At 32.5% G+C, this 19,492-nt stretch overlaps 1 protein-coding gene across 7 annotated transcripts in view; it reads left to right on the top strand.

Annotated features, from left to right (window-relative positions):
• Positions 1-19,492, top strand: part of DGKB (diacylglycerol kinase beta) — a 704,768-nt gene that overhangs the window by 230,887 nt on the left and 454,389 nt on the right. For 3 of the 7 annotated variants that reach the window (XM_041728246.1, XM_041728243.1, XM_041728244.1), the window contains one exon: positions 14,330-14,365. The exons of 2 other annotated variants lie outside the window; for them this stretch is intronic. In XM_041728246.1, the coding sequence (XP_041584180.1) occupies positions 14,330-14,365 (36 nt within the window). The remainder of the gene's footprint in view (positions 1-14,329; positions 14,366-19,492) is intronic. 2 more of the 7 variants (XM_041728247.1, XM_041728245.1) reach the window with 1 other exon arrangement.

Genomic DNA, 19,492 nt, shown 5'->3' with positions numbered 1-19,492 from the left:
GTTAATAATGATAATTTCAGTAGTAAACATTAGCCAATTAAAGGAGAGAGGGAAATGTTTGAATTCTGTGTGATTCTGAAATTTGAATTTTGAATGCTCTGTAACCTTACTTCCTATACTAGTTGTAGAGCTCCCAGAAGTCTGGTGGAGAGGTGTGAACAGTTGGCTAAGGATGTGACTTGCTGCACTGAGCTTCAGTTTTTATTTAACATCATTTCCCTTCTTTGCATTTACCTCTTTAACCTTTAACCACAGTTACTGAAGTCATCTATTTTCTTGAAATTCTTTATGTAATGTACCATGGGTTTGTGCCTGTGCAATTTTCTTTTTTGTCTAAAGAGTGGGGACAAAGCCCATTGTCAGTGCTCAATAAATGTTTCATCAATGTCATTACTTAATATTCATTTAATTAATATTCATTATAGATCAATTCATAATTGTCATCATAGTAATGATAGGCAAAAAAGAATCTAATTTTTCCATACTTTGAAAATCTAACTCAGACTCATTTTTATGGTATTATTCATAAAAGATAGCTGCTTTTTATTTATTTATTTTTAAAAATGTGTAGAATTAAATTATGAACCTTCCTATATTTTTTGCCAATGGTTTTCTGACTCAAATTCCAGTGAGGAACACATTTAAGCACTAAAGCCTTATAATGTTTATAAAATATGTGTATATCCATTTTAATTGGGCAGAGTATTCATGTATTTATATTTTAAATGTACATAGTATAAGAAATGGGAAAAGGAACCTGAATCACTAAGTTATGACTCCGTCATCTACACTTGTGAGACGAACCATTTATCTGTTACATTGTCTTAGTTAGATTGATTTCAGGGGTTTCTGAAGAACCTGTCTTTGTAGTAGCTTAGGCTGTAATATAGAATATGTATAGTTATAAATAAGATCTAATCTAGAAGAAAAAATTAATTATATTGTGGCAAATTATATTTGTTTCTACCTAAATGAATATGATAGAGTTATTTTTAGGATTCTAAAATATTATTTTTAGTTTTTTTTTTAAATAGAGCTGCAAAGATAATACATTTCTATAATATTTCTATATCACTATTTTAAGGAAACAAACCTGTACTCTGTTAATTTGTCATGATTTATGGAAAAGCAAAAACAAAGCCTGATATGACATAAACTGGAAGTTTAATTAATTGAAAATACGATGGAAGTCTAAAACATATAGGCAAAAATGAGCTTTATCTAAAGAAGGATAAAAAATACTTGAAAGCTAAAATCTAGGAAATAGGATAAAACAAAGTAAAGAATACCCTCTATGTACCTGATTCAAAAGTGAGAATATGTGATTATCCATTAATGAATTAAATTATTCTACAACTTCTTACCAATAACAATCAAAGCAGCTTGTATAACTAAGCAGCAATCTAAAACAATAAATTTATACCAAAATCAAATTAGACTTAAAAATTCACTAATATTCTAAAACAATTGACAGAGGTAGTTTGCAGATTTGTTCCTGAGTTTCTTAGTATCCATATGAAAAGGGGGGAAATATAGTCTTGACAGTCTTGACAACATAAAAACAAATCATTCATTTAGCGGAAAGACTTTTTATTGTTACTGTTGTTATTGAGATCTCAGATTAATTTCTTCCATACCAAATTGTATCGGGAAGGCACTACGGCTCAACAATATTGCTGTAATCATAGTAGTGTTTGTTTCCTTTGGTTTTCTTTTTTATAACAACTGTCAATGCAGACTGATGGCTTATGGCCAAAGTGCATTTTAGTATAAAGAAGTCTACCTGTTGCCAAAATAAAATAGTAATAATTCTGCCACAAGAAAAAGAAACAAGCATTGTAGTTAAGTTAGATGGGTCTCATACGTGAAGATTTATTGTATTGAGCAGAAGAAAATGTTAATAGCAATTGTTTTACATGATCAAGAATACTAAAGAAAAATCTACTTTATAAATACTGACTTAAAAGGAATAGCTACAAGGTTAAGAAAAGATGTAGAGAAAAAATAATATTTTAGCAGAAACTGAAGTATATCAGTGTCTATATAGGAGAAAATCAACTTTGAGGACACTGAATCAGTAATTTGAAAGAGAGGATTAAGAAAATCTCCTTTAGTGAAAGGAGAATGGCAATAAGGTACTATCCTTAAACAAAAAATTAAGATTTTTTTTAAAGTCTTAGTGTAATGAAGAAAATAAAATTAAGCTAAAAAGAACCTACGTCTCTTCAAATTCACTCATCTATTTAGTATGATTCCCATGTAATATATATATTACATAATGTGATCCCACATTTTCCCTGGATGAATAAATATGTACAAATATAAATTCCTAGAACTATAAAGAATACCAATAAGGAAGGACTCATTTTTTTAAAAAATATTATTTATTTATTTATGAGAGACACAGAAACAGAGGAAAGACATAGGCAGAGGGAGAAGCAGGCTCCATGCAGGGAGCCCGAAGTGGGACTCAATCCCGGGACCCCAGGATTACGCACTGGGCCAAAGGCAGATGCTCAACTGCTAAGCCACTCAGGCATCCCAGGAAGTACCTGTTTTTTAACAAATATTAGGATTATGCTTATTAAAGCTACAGTGATCAAAATAATGTAAGCGCCTCTAGAAAATATAAGGACCTTGTAAAAAGTCTATAACATAGTAAATTATATGTAGTAATGTAGTATATGACGAAGGTCACCTATTAAATCTGATGGAGATCAGTGGTTTGATATTACTGCATAGCCATATGGGAAACTAAATTAAGATAAATTCCACTTTATACCTATTCCAAAATAAATCAAACATGGATTGAATGTTTATTTTTGGCCTATAAAAATATTTTTTCTTTCCTTTTACCTTTTTCCTAAAAGGAAAAGATTAAAGAAAATGTTGATAGACTTGACCAATCCAATAATTATTTTTAAAATGATAAAGACCAAAATTCATAAATCAAGGCAAACATAAGCATCATAACAAAATGCCTTGTTTTGTAAAATTAATGCAAATAACCATAAAGTAACTTAAAACCTTAACTCTTATCAATAATTGAGAAAAACAAATTAAAACAAGTCAGACATCATACTTTTTCTATCTGGTGAGACACAATTGTCAGAAACAATTGCCAGAAATTGGCATAAATGCTCCCAAATATGGGAACCTCTGTATTGATATTTCTGCTTGTTCTCTCCAGAGGAAGATTGGGGTTAGGGAGGGGCATATATTCAGAACTAACTATATCACAGTAGAAATAAATACTTCATATCATGTCTGTCTTCTAACTTTTAAATTTCAAGTTCAATAAAAATCAGGTCCCTTCACCACTAGGTATTTAAGGACAAATTCCACCTTGTAAAGGTAACCTGTGATTTTAATGATTCCAGATGAAGTGGTGGTGATCATGAAGAATTTATATACATGCCTTTCTCTGTTTTACTATTAAATATAATTTACTATTCTCCACTTTCAACCTGAAACCTGAACAAAAATTGATTCATTTAAAACTTTTGATCTATACACCAATTTCATGCACAGTGCAGTGATTTTTGACTCACTTTTTTTCCCCTTAGTTCAACCCTGTTTCCCTTTTTTGTAGACTAAGGATTGTTTAGTTCTTTTGAGGCTGCCATACTCACTCCTCACCTCCCAGTCTAGATGATAAAATACATTATTTCAAATTCTGTTGCTAATACTCACAGAGGCTTTAACCATTTTGGCCTCATTTGCCCACAGAAACCCAAGTCCTGGAGGAATACAGCTCACCCTGCATTTTCTATTCCCTATAATATTCCTATTTCACCCTAACCTCAACTACTCTTGAATTCTTCCATTTAGTTACCATTATTCTACCATCTTTGAGTCATGAAGGCCTGTATCCCTCCAGTTCTTAAATTGTGGCACTTTCTGCTTCTCTTCCCATTTTTCTCCTTTCATGGCATTTGCCATAATATGTAATAATATATTGACTCACTGATTTACAATTGAAAGACTTAAATAAGGTGTAACCTAACCTGCTTGTGATAGATAGCACTAGATAGCACTGGACAGCACAATTTGAGTCCAGTACTGGAACTACTTTGTTTCTACTCTTGGTAGTATGTTTGCCCTTAAACCCATATTAAAGATTTAGCTGTTCCTTTCTGCTATTTTTCTATATTTGTAAATGGATGTGGTCTTTGTCTACTTCTTAATGTAGCCATAAGTATGTGCAGCTATGAAGGTACACTCACTGTGTCAAATTTTCCTCCTCCTTCTACCTCAACTTACTTTCCTCCTTCCTTACTTCTTCCAATTCCTGACTATAAAGTGGGTGGGAAACTGTTCTTGTTATTCATCACAAATCCAGAAGCACTCTTTGGTTGGACTCCCAAGGAGCAGAGCATGAACCAGGGATTTAGCTGTTTGTGACTTATAGAAGTAGGAATGTTTCTTTATAAAACCATCTGCAAGAGAAGGAGGAAGCAGGAAAGAAAAGGGGCTTTGAGCAAGGAAGAGGTGACAGGGAGAATGTAAGCCTTGGCCTGAACTTTGAGAGCTCTGGCATAAAATCATACCATGGGGTATGGCCTATATAAGGCCATAAGACAAGGGGCCTGAAGACAAGGGGTTGTTCTTAAAACAAGGGGCTGGCTTTTTCTAACCCCAATCACTCATTCATTAGCTGTGACTTCCTCCAGAGTAGTGGGTGCTTGCTCCCTGGAGAGCCACTCCTGGAATAAAGAATAGTTATTCAGAAAATGGAACAATTAGGAGTTCTCAGCAGTCCACACTCATAGCAATTAGAGATAGGTACTCTGGCAAGGTGACAAAGGATTCCGTTTTGGGCTACCAACAATATCCACTAGACCCCCTTTTCAAGAATCCTCTTATTGAATCCCCTGCAGCACTGAGAGTATTTTAAGGGCTTTGTTTTCATACCGTGGCATTCACCCAACATGTCTCATCTAGGTTTTATTCTACCTTACCAGCCACACTTGATCCATATTGCTAAATTCCTAGTCCTTTAATTCTTAAATATGGTTCTCTTTCCATTTTTAACTATATTCTTATGTCGTTATGCTCTCTACAAATTAGCTCATTTGATTCCATGAGTACAACTGCCACTTTTGAATACATCTGTGTAACCTTGTTCTCTCTGACCCCTCGAGATCCAAATACTCAGCTTCACCTTGTGAGTTTCCTCTGGATGTCCCATAGAGGCTTCAACATCACACTAGGAGCTGAACTTAAAATATTTCTTGTGAAGCTCTTTTCTCTGCTCAATGACCAATGCTGCCTCCACTCTCACCACTCACACAAAAAGGGTAAATCTCTTTATCTCTAGCACCTAATTCAGTGTGATGAACAGTAGGTACTCAACAAATATTTACTGAATTAATAAATTACAATTACATGTCTCTTTTTATCCCCATCAGTTATTACTTTCTCTTGAGTCAAGAAGAAAATACATTAGACAGTGACATGAGTATCATATAACAAATTAAAATGAATATGTGGCAGGGAGGCTTATTTTAAAAAATCATTCATAATACATGGTAAATAAATCTTATTCTTACAAGCTAATAAAATTGAGTCTAAAGTATGTGAAGATGAGGTAATATTAGTGGACATCTAATGAGCATTGTGTTTCTGGACTGGCACTTGAAGTATTTTATAATCATTACTAAATTTCAGAAAACCTGAGATTAAGTTATTGTAGTTATATAAAATATCCAATAGATGGTACTGTAAAATGCCTAATTTTTAAAATAAAGTGGCACTGCAGATAGAAAGCTTAAAGGAAATATTTCAGAATTCTAAGGATGATCAAGACATTTTTCTTTGGATATCAAATTATATTCAAAATCTGATTTTTAAAAAAGATAGCTTAAGCAATACAGTAGTCTATGTAAAGTATCATAAATATTCATTCTTAGTCTAGCTCAGAAAATGAAAATTGATGTTTCCTACTAAATGTAACTCTAAATTTGTTCATATTCTATTAGTAGTATTTTTTGTGTATGTGATGCTTACCGTTAGTTAATGTTACTCAAATCACAGCATCTTCAGAAAAAAATTAGAGCGACATGTCTTTGTCACTGAAATTCTACAGAAAATTTTATGTAAAAATAAAGCAGGCCTGTGTGAGACAATCTCCTTCTTACTTAGAATGAGTTCATTATTTCTTTCATATGTTGGTTTCTATCAAAACCAGTCTAATACCTGAATGTAAGTATAACATACATTCAGAACATTTAAAAATGATCTTATGGAGTCATTTTAGTTAATAATTTAAAAAATTTTAATTAATTTAGATTTTTAAAAAAGTATTTAAAGGAATAATTTAATTATTTTGATTAATAATTAAAAATTTTTAATTAATAATTTAAAAACTGGTTATTAGAGTTTGTTCCTGAAGAGCAATGAAAAGTAACAATTTGTAAATATCCTTATATAACTTGGTGCTCATCGGTATTTCCATTTTAAAGTGGTGCTTAATTATATGTAAGAATGAATGCCCTATATTTATTATCAGCACTAAGTTTTACACAACCTAAAACTGTCTGAGGAATTATATAATAACAGAGAGCTTGAAGATCTCTGCATATCTTACTTTAAATATTACATGTAGCTTTTTAAAATTTTTGCTACTCTTTATGATATCGTTCTTGAATATTGGTGCGTATTCCTTTGTGTTAGCGTAATTTATTTGTTAGTTTATTCAGTAATCTTTGATTGCATATGACAGTATGCCAAGCACTAGAGAAACCAAGAAAAATAGTTTTTAGGAAGAATTTTTTTTCCATGAACCAGCAGCGTCTTATGGGATATGCAGCATATCCCCTTTGGTTTCTTTATGCATTTACTGTTTTTTTCCATGTTTTATATAATCTGAATATATTATATTATGCATCCTCTTAAAAATAATATAGTCTTAGGTAGATATGAATATTCTGCTTAAAGAAAATATGCTATTGAAATACCTGGAGCTAGCTTAAGTAATGGAGGTTATTTTTTTATTAAAAAGAATAATAATTAATTCTTTGGTAAATCTTGGCTTTTCTGATCAATTTCTCCTAAGCCATAGCAAAATAGAGATGCTAGATTTGTAATAGAAAAGTATGGGATGAAAAACTACTTTCCTGGATACTTGGGAGTTAAACATGATTTGTCCTGTGTAATGATAACATCTTTATGGACTCATCAAGGAATAAAGTAGAATCCTACTCAGGCCCTTTAAGATTTTGTGTGCATTACATATTATGTTCTTTTCAAAAACACTAACACACACTGATTCATTTACTCAGATTTCCTAGTATGCTGGATGTATATAACATTACATGGCCAAGTTCCTACTTGAGCTAAATGGGTTTAAATATAAACTGTGCATGCAGATCTCAAGTGATAGTCTCTTAATAGATGTCAGATACTCTTTATTGCTGCCCTCTTTTATTTCAGTAACATTTTAATTAATTCACACTGATTGAATAAATGTACATTGAGACTTGTTTCCTAATGAGGGCGCATTTAGAGGAAAGGTTTTGCATCATTCTGATATCCTGTGGGTAATTATATTCTAATTATATGGTCGGGGGAAAAGAGTCTATAACTCAGTACTGATATTGTTCGTTGGACCCAATTAATTACATGCACATAATGAAAGTTCATGATAAGGTTGACTGGCAGTCAGTGTAAAATTTTAACTCAATTGAATCTTACTCTAATGTGAGTGCAGAATTGGACTTTAACCTGGTTAGAAAATGCTTTGGTGTGAGATCAGTGGATATTTAGAGGGGCAAAGGATAAGAACAAATTTCATTATAACTTATTTGTTTTTTAATTTGAGGTCTTTTCCAAGATTGATGAAAAGGAAAACTTAGCAGCCTAATGCTTTAATTCTAAATATTTTTATCAATATTCTTTCACTACCCACAGTGATTTTTCCATATTTTAGAAAACCACACTGAAACATTTTGAGAATGGGATTATGTTGAGAAAAAGAATAGTCATAACAGGAAGTATTATTGATTAATTTTATTTATATAAGATTCAGTAGATATTATAATCTATAATATTAGGTGTGGTTTTTTGAGGGTGTTTTTTAAATTTAAAACCACCAACTGCACTCATATTCCTATCCCAAACATCCCAAACAGAATCATATGTATGTACTCATAAATAGGTAGGTATTAATTATCTTTATGTAAAGTAAGAATTCTGAAGAATTATCTGACACAAATAATCAGTAAGACATGTGCATTTCTTCTTGAAATATATTTTGAAGATGGTTGAATCTGATGTTTAAGGATTTCACAATATTTCAAACAAAAATTAAAGCCATGGGTGCCTGGGTGATTCAGTGGTTAAGCGGCCATCTCTTGATTTCAGCTCAGGACATGATCTCAAGGTCCTGGGGCTGAGTCCTGCATCAGGCTCTGCACTCAGCAGGAAGTCCGTTTGAGGATTCTGTCCCTCCCCCCACTCAGGGGAGCATGTGAGAGGATGTACACACTCTCTCTCTCTCTCAATAAAATAAATAAATCTTTAAAAAAAAAAACACAAAAACTAGAGTCATTCTCTAAATATCAGTTCCCATCCTTCCTTTGCTCAATGTAATTATTTTCTTTGAATGAAAGGACATTCATTTCCAAAATGATAGGCATAGTTATGATACCTGTGGTCCATTTGAGGACTGAGGAGTATTGCAAGGAAGACTTTGTTCTTTCCTTTTTCTTAGGTTCTCTTGTCTCCGTCTCCCTTTTTCTGTGTTGCTGTCTCTCTTTGATCTCTTCTCTCCCTCTCTGCATCTTTCCTTCTTTCTCTCTCCTGTAACAGCGCTAACATATACATTTCATTAAAAAAAAAAGAAGAAGAAGAAATCTGTTGGTTCCATCTACTTATGAGCAAAAAATTCAGTTTGAGATGAAGAAAATGTGATTAGTCCTTTTTTGCTGAGCTCTAGGCAGGCATTGGAAATTAGGAGAGTCTTTTAGGTTCTAAAGTTAATAAGACAGTTACTATTTATTGGAAACTTAAATTTGTTAGATATCCTCTTAATCTTGAAAGCAGCTATAGTTATCATGCCTACTAGACATATGAGGAAAGTGAAGCATAGAGAGATTTAAGAAATTTACCTAAAATCACACAACATGCAGATGGCACAAGCAATACAAGCCCTCCCCAAATTCAATGTTCTAAACCCATTTTTAGTTTCCATGCTGAATTCCCCAACAATTAGTGAAGCATGATATCATTTAGGGGATTTAGATCAGCATTTCAAAAAGGAATGGAAAAAAATAGCCATTACTGAAATAGAAGAGAATAGAAGTGGAGAAGACAATAGAACATATCAGAGAGTAGGGCATATAAGGTAGGTGGTCTTTGTGAAATTATTTTACAATTATGTAAATATGCACATATTTTTACTATGGATCAGAGTTAAAAATAAATTGAAGAACTCTCTTCAACCGTATGGGCTTCTGAAGATTTTATGAGACCTAGCTAAGTAGGATAACATTTCTAATGGTTTTATTTCACTCGCTGGTCAAGTAGGCAAGACAACAACAATAAAAATAACACTAGAAACAGCTTCACTGTTGCTGATTGCTTTTATATGTAGATATCCATCTTTGAAACTTGGATATCTCTATAAAGATAAATTTTTAACATTCTTATTGAAAACATTTGGTGCCCCTTAATTTTCCAAATATCCGTTGCACTAGGTGTACTTTCCCAGAAGGCTCAGGATGTTTCCTTTCTAGACACAAGCATACAGGAATACCTCCATTAAGGAGGGAGCTTCACAATCCCTCCTGTGCAAAATCTTCTGAACTAAACTCTGCTAATATGTGTAAACAATCCAATAATAGGAATGGACACTTCTGTGAGCACTTAAAATTATAAAGGTAATGAAATTGTCTCAATTAAAAATATTCTTACCATTAAATTTATGTTGGTGCAAGCTTAAAAATTTGGCTTAAGTGAGAAGTGGTTATTCAAGGGACCCTAAGTAAGATTATAACATGTGTGACTTCTAAAATATTTTATTTTTTATGATTATAATTAGATATGTCAAAGTGCTACTGGAAAAAATAATTAATGATCCTTCTAATTGACATACTTGCCATACATTGAAGTAATCATAGGCTATAAAAAATATTTGTAGCATAAAAATTACTTCATTCTAAAAAAAAAACAAAAAAAAAACAAAAAAAAAATTACTTCATTCTCACTTTAAAAAATTTGTGTTGTGTTCAAATGTCTGGCGTACACACTTAGGAACTACAAAATCATAATAGGGTAAATAAGTTATGAATCTGGAATGTGACAGTAAAATTCACCTAAACCAAACTTGGTTACTTTCTATTTGGTAGAGATGCCCTTGATACACTTTATTAGCAAGTGTGAGAGAAAAACTTCTGCCCTTAAACCTGTCAGTGTACTATTTTAGGAAGAAAATTGTCCTTTTCCCTAACTTGCTTTTCTTTCTCTCACTTCTTTTTTGATCCCAGAGATATCTAACTGTATATAAAGAAGGCAGCTATTTAAAATTGTTTTATTTGGGTACTCTAATTTACCAGGGTACTAGACGTTATTATGTTAAATTAACCCTTATTGATATTCAAGCCACTTCTTTTAGGCAAAACAGATATATATTGTGGTCTCTCAATACTTCCCAGTTTTAAAATAATTTGATTTTCAAATCACCTAAAAAATAGAGATGTGACTAAAAAGAAGCCTGAAATAATTCTTATTGAACTTGTTTGAATAAATAGAGCCTGGGACAGGGAAATACTATATTAGGATTCTATTAGTAATACTTATTTTTCCTAGGATAGTAATCTAATCTTTCAGATTTTTAGTTTCTCAGTCTGAGAAGTGGAATATCTTGGTTTAGGGGGAGGATTAAATGAGACAATAGACATAAAAGTAATTTTTCAAAAACAAACATTCCTATATAGTTATAGCGTGTAATTCTGTTAATTTTGCTTTAGTCTTGAAATAACTAATGACCCTTTTAATGTGAGTACTATGCTCTTATTATATTTTTACCTCAAACCTCCAGCAATCTCTCCACTAAAGGGTTTTCTTTGTCCTGTGACAATTTGGATTAAATTGTCAATTTAAAATGATTACATGTTAGAAACTGTAAAGACAAGAAATATCTCAGTATTTTAGAATAATAGGATTTTCAAAAATTCTTTGGTATTCGGGTGAACTTAATAAGTGCCCTGAAGACAAATGCATCTTTTAAACTAATTATCTGTACTGTGTATTCTATTTAATATTAAAATGATACTGATTAAATAAAATCAATCACATTCCTCTGCAGTCACACCTCACATTTGATTAAATACAAATATACAGTTCCTGTATTAATTTTGATTAAAAATATATTACATTTAGAATTATACACTCATGATAATTTTCAAAAAACTAAAACATTTACTCTGTTCATCCTTGATGTTTAAAAATCATATACAAAAGAGTATAATTGAAGTAACATAATATCTCAGTTTGTTCTGTAATGAATTGCTTGCTTATCTCCTTTCGAGATACCATAGTTTTCTTATTATGACTTGAGGGTAAGCCACTGATGGGCTTGTTAATTTAATATATACTCTTTGTCTGCACATCTTGATTATGAGTAAGCTTATATATACATTGTTTCATCACTCCTATTCCTGGAGTGAATTTTTAGTGTTGCTCTCAAGATGCCTGAGTGTTACTGGAGAAAATTCTCTGAGCTGGTGGCTTTCTCTCTTACATATTTATGACTTCTAGCCTCACTGCATTCTGAATTTTGCTTGATTCTGTTACTCATTCTATGTCATCTGCTCTCCCATTCTCAGAGAGGTAGACACAAATTCTCTACTTTCTCTCTACTCTATTCCCTTACTTTCTTCTGGTCACTACCTCACTGCCAACATTGCTCACTCTCAGTAGATGCCCAATATTCCTACTACCTTACAAAGGAAGAAGCTTACAAACATGAATATCTATATATTCTCAGTTCTCCACACAAGTGGTAGCAAAGTTCCAGCCAAGGTTTAAATTCATCCTACTATGTCTTTTGGGGAGGGAGGGGAGAATGCCTGAAAAGGGTTTTTTATTATCTGAGTTGACATGGTTTCTGCTTTTTGTGACATCAGGCCACATGAATTCAATATATCCCCAGCCTCTGTTATTATTTTGCCATCATACATATGGAAATACATATTTTATTAAGTTGAACCTTTTGCAAATAAATAGCAGGTAGTATGATACTATATCTCTAAATATGTCAGCAGGCATCTTCTAAGATTAAGGCAGTTTTTTACAAAATTACTATATTATTATCACATCTAGGAATATTAACAGTAATTCCATAATACTAGTCATTATCCTGTCTATATTCAAATGCTTAAAAGCATGTAAAAATGTCTTTTATAGATTTTTTTGGTGGTTAAGGTGGGGTGGACAGTATCTATTGAAGATATTACATCACATTTGGCTATTATTATGAACCATTTTGACAACTATGATCTTTTCACTTGGCTTTCCATTGCTTTGCTCTGTATGGACATAAGTACAGTGAACACAGATTCTTGTCACAGTGGAAGGCATCTGGAAGCTGTCTCATGCTTTGGAGAAAGCTTGATGGGCATCCTAGTATGCTTGCTTGAGAGTCTCTGGTACCTTCCTGGGGCCATGGCACAGGATAGGAAGGGGATCATAGGATAAGTCACTTAATTTGGATTGGAAGGAGAGCAAACCTTTATCTGTTATAATAAAGATGGAAGAACTGCATTCATGCCTTCAAATGTTTATTCAGATCTAAACTTAGATGAAGATATGAGAAAGAAAAATAGGAAAGCTGAAAAAAAATTTTGAGGTGAGCTAGACTGAGGCTAGCATGTTTTTCCCACCACTCCATTGCCCCAGGTTTTATGTAGACTGCTTTGATTCAAAAGTCAAGAATATTACTGAACTCAGAAAGCTTCAGTGAAAGTTCTATTAAATCTATTTTCAATCCATCTGAGAAGTAGCAATTACTTCCATAGGGTTCTCTTGTTAATGGGATAGTTAACCCAAGTTCATCCTCCCAGACTTGATGACTTCTTTTGATGAAAAATCTGCAGCTGCAACATTTTTTTACTTATATTATAAAAATATCTTCTAAATAGAGGTGTATTCCTGGACATTTTAATTTTCTCTAGTGATGCCCTAGACCCTTCTTCCGATCCACTTTTGGGTGCATTGGATCTTTTTAGTCCATCTCTGTGCTGAGTAGCTGTGAAATTGCCTACTTCTTCAATAACTATATACAGTATATATGGGAGTGAACTATATCTGTGTTCTCAGATTGTTCAGACTCACCTTGGAGATCCATTTAGAGTTGCCTTCACATAGCTCAGTCCTGGGGAGTAAACGAAATGCTGGCCACTCCCTCCTTTTCAGAGACACATAAATGTCTAAGAAGTCTTAGTTTCATATCCAATTTTCAAACCTCCCTTCACCACACACACACCCCACAATAGGAAAACTTTGTCTGGTATTATGCGTGTGAGTCGTCAAAAATTTTTCCAAATTTGTTCTGAGACCCATAGGACATAGACTTTTGGAATTTGGTAACCTTTTTTTTCTGTTTCTTGCTAGAAAAAAAGCTTCCCACTGTGACTCAGGAAAGGAGGGGTGGTGAATTATTGAAGATGCACTGTCATGAAGACCAGCTTCAGTGTATTTAACTTCCTCATTTTTTTTCCTAATTACTCTCCAGTAAAATTTTTCTACTTATTTAATAATATTTTTACTTTTTACTGATACTAATGGAATATTTTTTTTCTTATTTCCAGAAAAAAATCACAAAATAAAACCAACACCATAAGCTATGTCTCCATCAAAAAGACACTGAGTATTTTTAGGAAGGAATGAGAGTTGGACTGGAAAATGGAAAAGTGGGCCTGGTAAATGGGCAACTTAATAAATTAGTAGGAATGGTTGATGAAAGATAATGGAACTTGGAGATGAGGTCTTACTGCAAAATATAAATGTAATAGATTTGTGTTGTTTCAGAGAGGTCTGTGAAGCCAACCAAGGATGTTGATCAATCAGCTTTGGGTGGATGAAATTGCAATTTGGATAAGTAATTCACAATCGAACCCACTCATTGCATTGGACCAATTACTTATTTTGTGAAAATATATTTATTCATGCATCTAATGAAATTAAGCAGAAAAAATATGACAGAGAAATTCATTTTTTATTTATTCACTTACTTCACAGGAGAATAGTGATATAAGAACCTTCACTGGCATTTGTTTTCAGTTTGACTTTGGTTTTTTCAGCTTTAATATGAACTTCTCTTTTTCAGCAGACTCTGCCCACTTCAGGAGTTTCAGTCCCTGAGGTGCGTAAGCAAAAAAGGTTTTCACCCTTGGAATTATAGGTCTTATATTTTTACAAAGAACATTTGGGGCTATATCAGTGACCTACTAATATCAGTTTGCATAGTTTATTTAATCTCATATTTGATATTTGAAATTGGAACCTTTATCTTTTCATAATGAGATAGCCTTGAAACAGTTCCAGCGTACCTTTGTAAAACATTAGGAAAGCAAAAAGTTATGTAAACCAAGTATACAGAGAAAAATAAAAGTTACTTTGCAAAGAGTTTTGCCCTGTGTATCAGAAAAGCATCATTCCTGTTTTTCAAGTTAAAATGTAGATACCTTACAAAAAGCCCAAACAGTTAAATCCTCTGTACCTTTAAAATGTAGTTTTCAGTGATAGTAGGTTGAGGAACACTTGCTCAATTTCAAATGCCCATCACTTTAAAAAGAGTGTATCTGCATTTATCACTTAGCATATGACATTATATAGAAAGTCATTGGAATAAAACATAGTGACAGAATAAATGACTTCTATTTCAAAAATAAATCTAGGCATTGCCACACCATTTATTTTCACTAAAGCTATAGCTTTACCTTTGCATTAACGAAACAGCTCCTCCAATTTTTCTGTGACCCTATCCTATTCAGTTGTTTTTATCTAAAGATAAAAGGATATGCTCAGATGGTATTGTTTCCCTTAAATTTATAATCTGAATCTGCTTGCTTCAGGAAAATTATTTATAATATATGAATACTATATAAGAATATGATTTATTTAAAGGAAAATGTAATTCCACAAAAATATAATAACCTCTCTCCCCTCTCCCCTAAAAAAGTTTTCCAATTAGTGTAGACTGCCTCATGAAACTTTTTAAAATTTCATTTTGTAACCAGAGATATACTTAAAAATACACTGGAGATATCTAATCTAAGAGAAATATTAAATTATTTTTGTATGTTTTAAGTTCACTGATACCATTATTTTGGTAGTTATTATAAAATAGAAATGTTGAATTACACACTCAAGCAACAAAGGTACTTAAAAAGTTTTTCACCTATTTTAATTGTTTAACTCTAATAGAATTGATTTTGTATATTCAGGCATCAGAGTTTATGTTTGCCCCTATCATAGCCCATTGCGTGAAGCTATATTTGAGATTTAAGCTTTTCTCATTAGATTTGTTAGTCTCCATAGGTTTCCCATATCCAACTGTAAAATCTGTATCATATAGATAGAATAAAGAGACAAAAATTGCAATTTTAATAATACACTTTTCTGATTTGTTAAAAAATTATTTATTCTCCTATAAAGTAATTAAAAGTCTTCCTATATTGCTTTTCAAACTTTTTCTGGCAAGATATATTGGTTTATATTAACTTAGACTTGTCACCATCCTCTGAAATCATCATGTAAGTTTTCTTCAGCTACATTGTTCCAAAATTTTTCTTAAGCCCATGTATGAATATATACACTGGTGAGTGTGTGAACACACACACACACACACACACACACACACACAAACACACATACACATATGAGTGCATGCACAAGAATCCTATGTTCCATCATTAGGAACTATGGCTTGTTAGTTAATTGAACATGTAGTTAATATGTATGTGAGGGAACTTATAGAAAGATATAGAGATATGTAAACATTTTACTTAAAATATGTAAACGTATATTTATGGGTTATACTCCTGACATAGGTTTCAAGGCTTTTCTATGAGGACATATGCATGTACTGTTTGGAAATAGTATATAGCCTTTGTTTCATATATAACAGTCTTAACACCCATGAAAACTTTCAGTTACAATTTTATTTTAAAGTATAAGAATACCATTCCTTATTTCATGAAAAGATATTCATTTATTAATGAAAATAATTGTCTTCAATTACTTTCAATTTTTAAAAACTATAACAGAAACTCAAGGCCATATGTAAAACAATTTGAGTATAAAGTCAATTTTTAAAAATTATAACAGAAACTCAAGGACATGTGTAAAACAATTTGAGTGTAAAGTAACTCTCAGTTTTTATTAATTTTCATAGCTTTTATAGTTGTCATGTCCAAACCCGACTTGACTACTCCTACATAAAGGCACACACACACACAAATCCATGCATTTACAAACACACACACACACACACACACACATATCTTGTATTATTGTGTCTTTCCAAAACATGCAAGTTAATTTTCATGGAAACAAGTCATTTTACACTCACAGTTCAATGGTTTGAGTAATAAAAATACATAATATAATAATAAGATAACAAATTTTACTAGCATAAACTGATGGGGGACTCATAGAAATTACTATGTTGAGCATTTAACTCAACTGATCAAAAGGTATGATGAGTATGGATATATAAGAGATCTACCTCTTTGCTTTTAACCTTTGGCTTACTGTGTCAGTGATGATGGTTACAAAGGGAATGAAGAGTGAGTGAAGATGAGGTACCTATGCACACACATACTTTTATAAAGTTACTACCATAATACTGGTAAACAGCCCAAGTAAAAGATTTTTGACAAGGGCCTTCACATTCCTAAATTTCATTTCTTCCAATCAGGATTTCTTGAACAGAAATCGTGTAAGTGGTTTATAGCCAGTATGAAATTATCCTAAGAGAAAATATTCACATCAGGTGTGATGTGTGAACCTCAGGACTTGTGGATTAAGTTGCAAATTGTATCTCTAAGTTTAGGGGCTGAGTAGTGTTTCCAGATACTTTAGACTAGCTTTCATTCTGTCTCATTTTTTGCTTCCCATCTGCCCCAAAAGACCTAACCTGGATCATTGCACCACTTATCCCCAGTTATGGTGATGCAGTAGACACATAAAGTACTACAAAGTAAGTTAAGTACTTCTTCATAACACCCATCTTTAACTACTGTGATCTAAGCTGCGTACATATGAAACTTGATAAAATATAACAAAGTATCTGTTTTATATTTTAAGAATCACTGCCATTTACTGAGTGCTTATTTTATGCTGGTATCTTTATCTACATTTTCTCAGTTTATCATCACACAGATCTTCTCATTTTATGGATGAATTAAGTGGAGTCTTGGAGCTAATAAATAACTTGCCCAAGTTCGCACAGCAGTTAAGAGACAAAGCAGGGATTTGGCCTCTAAGCCCATACTTATGACTTTGCCCAAAGTAATTTGTTTTTAGTAAGCACTTACTTAACTAAATTAAAAGAGAAATGAAAAAAAAAATAAAATAAAAAAATAAAAGAGAAATGAAAATCTTTATATAAATTATTTATGTTAAAAAACTATATATATATATATATTTTTTTTTAATCAAGACTACTTTGCTCCTCAGCAATAATGAATTTTGCTGCAACTTCCGAGGATTTCTAGTAGACTTAGAGCCTTTGCTCTTTCCCAAATGAATTAGTTTTTCTCGGCAGGAAACTACTCCAATTTCCCAATAAGGTCACAATAATTAAAAGTGCAGCTTTGCAACTGTCAGCCTTGCTTTCTTAGAGCCCATAACCCTAATAAACATTATGAATTTGGTGACACTTCTGCTTCAGTAAGATCTTTTATACTAGGAATACCCAAGTGTTACCGTGGGTTCAAAATGTAGAGTTTCTGAGAACTTCTTGTGGTGTAGCTCCAGTGGCAAGAGAGGGCTAAGTCTCCATTCAGGCAAGTAAGTGGTGCTGGAACAGATAAAGCGAGTTCCAGGACTCAAGTGAAGGATACTTCACAGCAATGCAACCCCTCCCCATCCTTTTGTGGCTTTGTACCAATCAAAATGCTTTGCTGCTGCTTATCTCTCATGCTGAGATTGGACAAAAAAAAAGAAAACCCTGTGCTTGAGGTAATCATCACTTGCTGCTTGTCATTTGCGAGTGATCGATAACAGCAGGCTGAAGTATTGTGGTAAACATCCCTTTTGTGAAAGCAGTTTTCAGCAATGCACAAATACCCTACCTTTGAGAATCAGCATGATATTAAAAAAAATTATTTTTGGAGCACATATTTAAAGTGAAGTTTTTTTTGTGTCATTTATTTCATCTTTCTGTTTTCTGTGAATGCCCTTTTCAGCTTTTCTTCTTCTTTAATTATGGTGATTATGCTTTTGGAATTCTGCTACAATGTATTCCCCAGTTAAGATCTGTTGTGCTACTTATAAAGTCTAAGGATCACAAAACATTAAATTATATCTTTAAAATGTCTGCACAGCAAACACAAATGGCTGATATTTGAAAATGCTGAAATATCAATAACTATATTTTATATTTCATAGTTAGATTTTCAATTTTTTAAAATTTTGGTTAGAGTAGCTCTTTTCAGTGTTTGAATAATTCCTATTGATTATAGCAATAATTTTCCAACTCTTTTTATATCTGGGATAATTTATCTGGCAGAACAAAATTTGCCTTAATTATAATAAGGTAATTTATTATGTGGTTTAGAATCCAAAAACTTAAAAAAAGTAGAAGGTGAAGTGGTGAACACTGCCCCCTATTACCAGAGAGCAATTTTATCCTTAATAATGATGCAAAATCAAGTTGGTGATCTCTTCCTAAAACTTTTCAATAACATCAACACTGGGAGAGAGTCTCTTAAATATCATCATAGAGCTCTGCCAATCAGCTAATTAACCCCCCAAACAGCCTAGTGAAATTTTTGCGGACCGCAGATCTTCCAAGGATGCAGCTGCTTCCGCCTTCCTGTCCTTCATGTAAAATATGAAAGACATCAAGACTTTCTTAGTGGAAATAGGAAAAAATATCCAACTATCCTGTAAGCTTATGATGCTTAAGTATAGTAAATATCTAGAGAGACCTCTATACAATTTTGAAATAAAAATAAAACAAATGAGTGTAATAAAAAGAAAACTCTGGGAAAAACTAAATACCTACAAGTTTCTCCTATTTAAAATTGTCAGCCTTGATTAATTCCATGAATTCCACCCAGTAGGCATATTTCCCCCAACCAAAGAACCACCTGTTTTTTTTTTTGTGTGTGTGTGTGTTTAAACAAACATTTATTATTATTATCTATATCATATGATACAATTCACACATTTATTTTGTGGTTTAGAGTCCAAAAACAAACAAACAAAAAATGAAACAAAAAGTGAGGGTGTAAGCACTGCCCCTCTGTTGACCAGGGAG

This window comes from Vulpes lagopus, chromosome 13 (genome assembly GCF_018345385.1).
Source record: "Vulpes lagopus strain Blue_001 chromosome 13, ASM1834538v1, whole genome shotgun sequence".
Classification (NCBI taxonomy): Eukaryota; Metazoa; Chordata; class Mammalia; order Carnivora; family Canidae; genus Vulpes; species Vulpes lagopus.
This window is presented reverse-complemented; position numbering and strand designations above follow the sequence as displayed.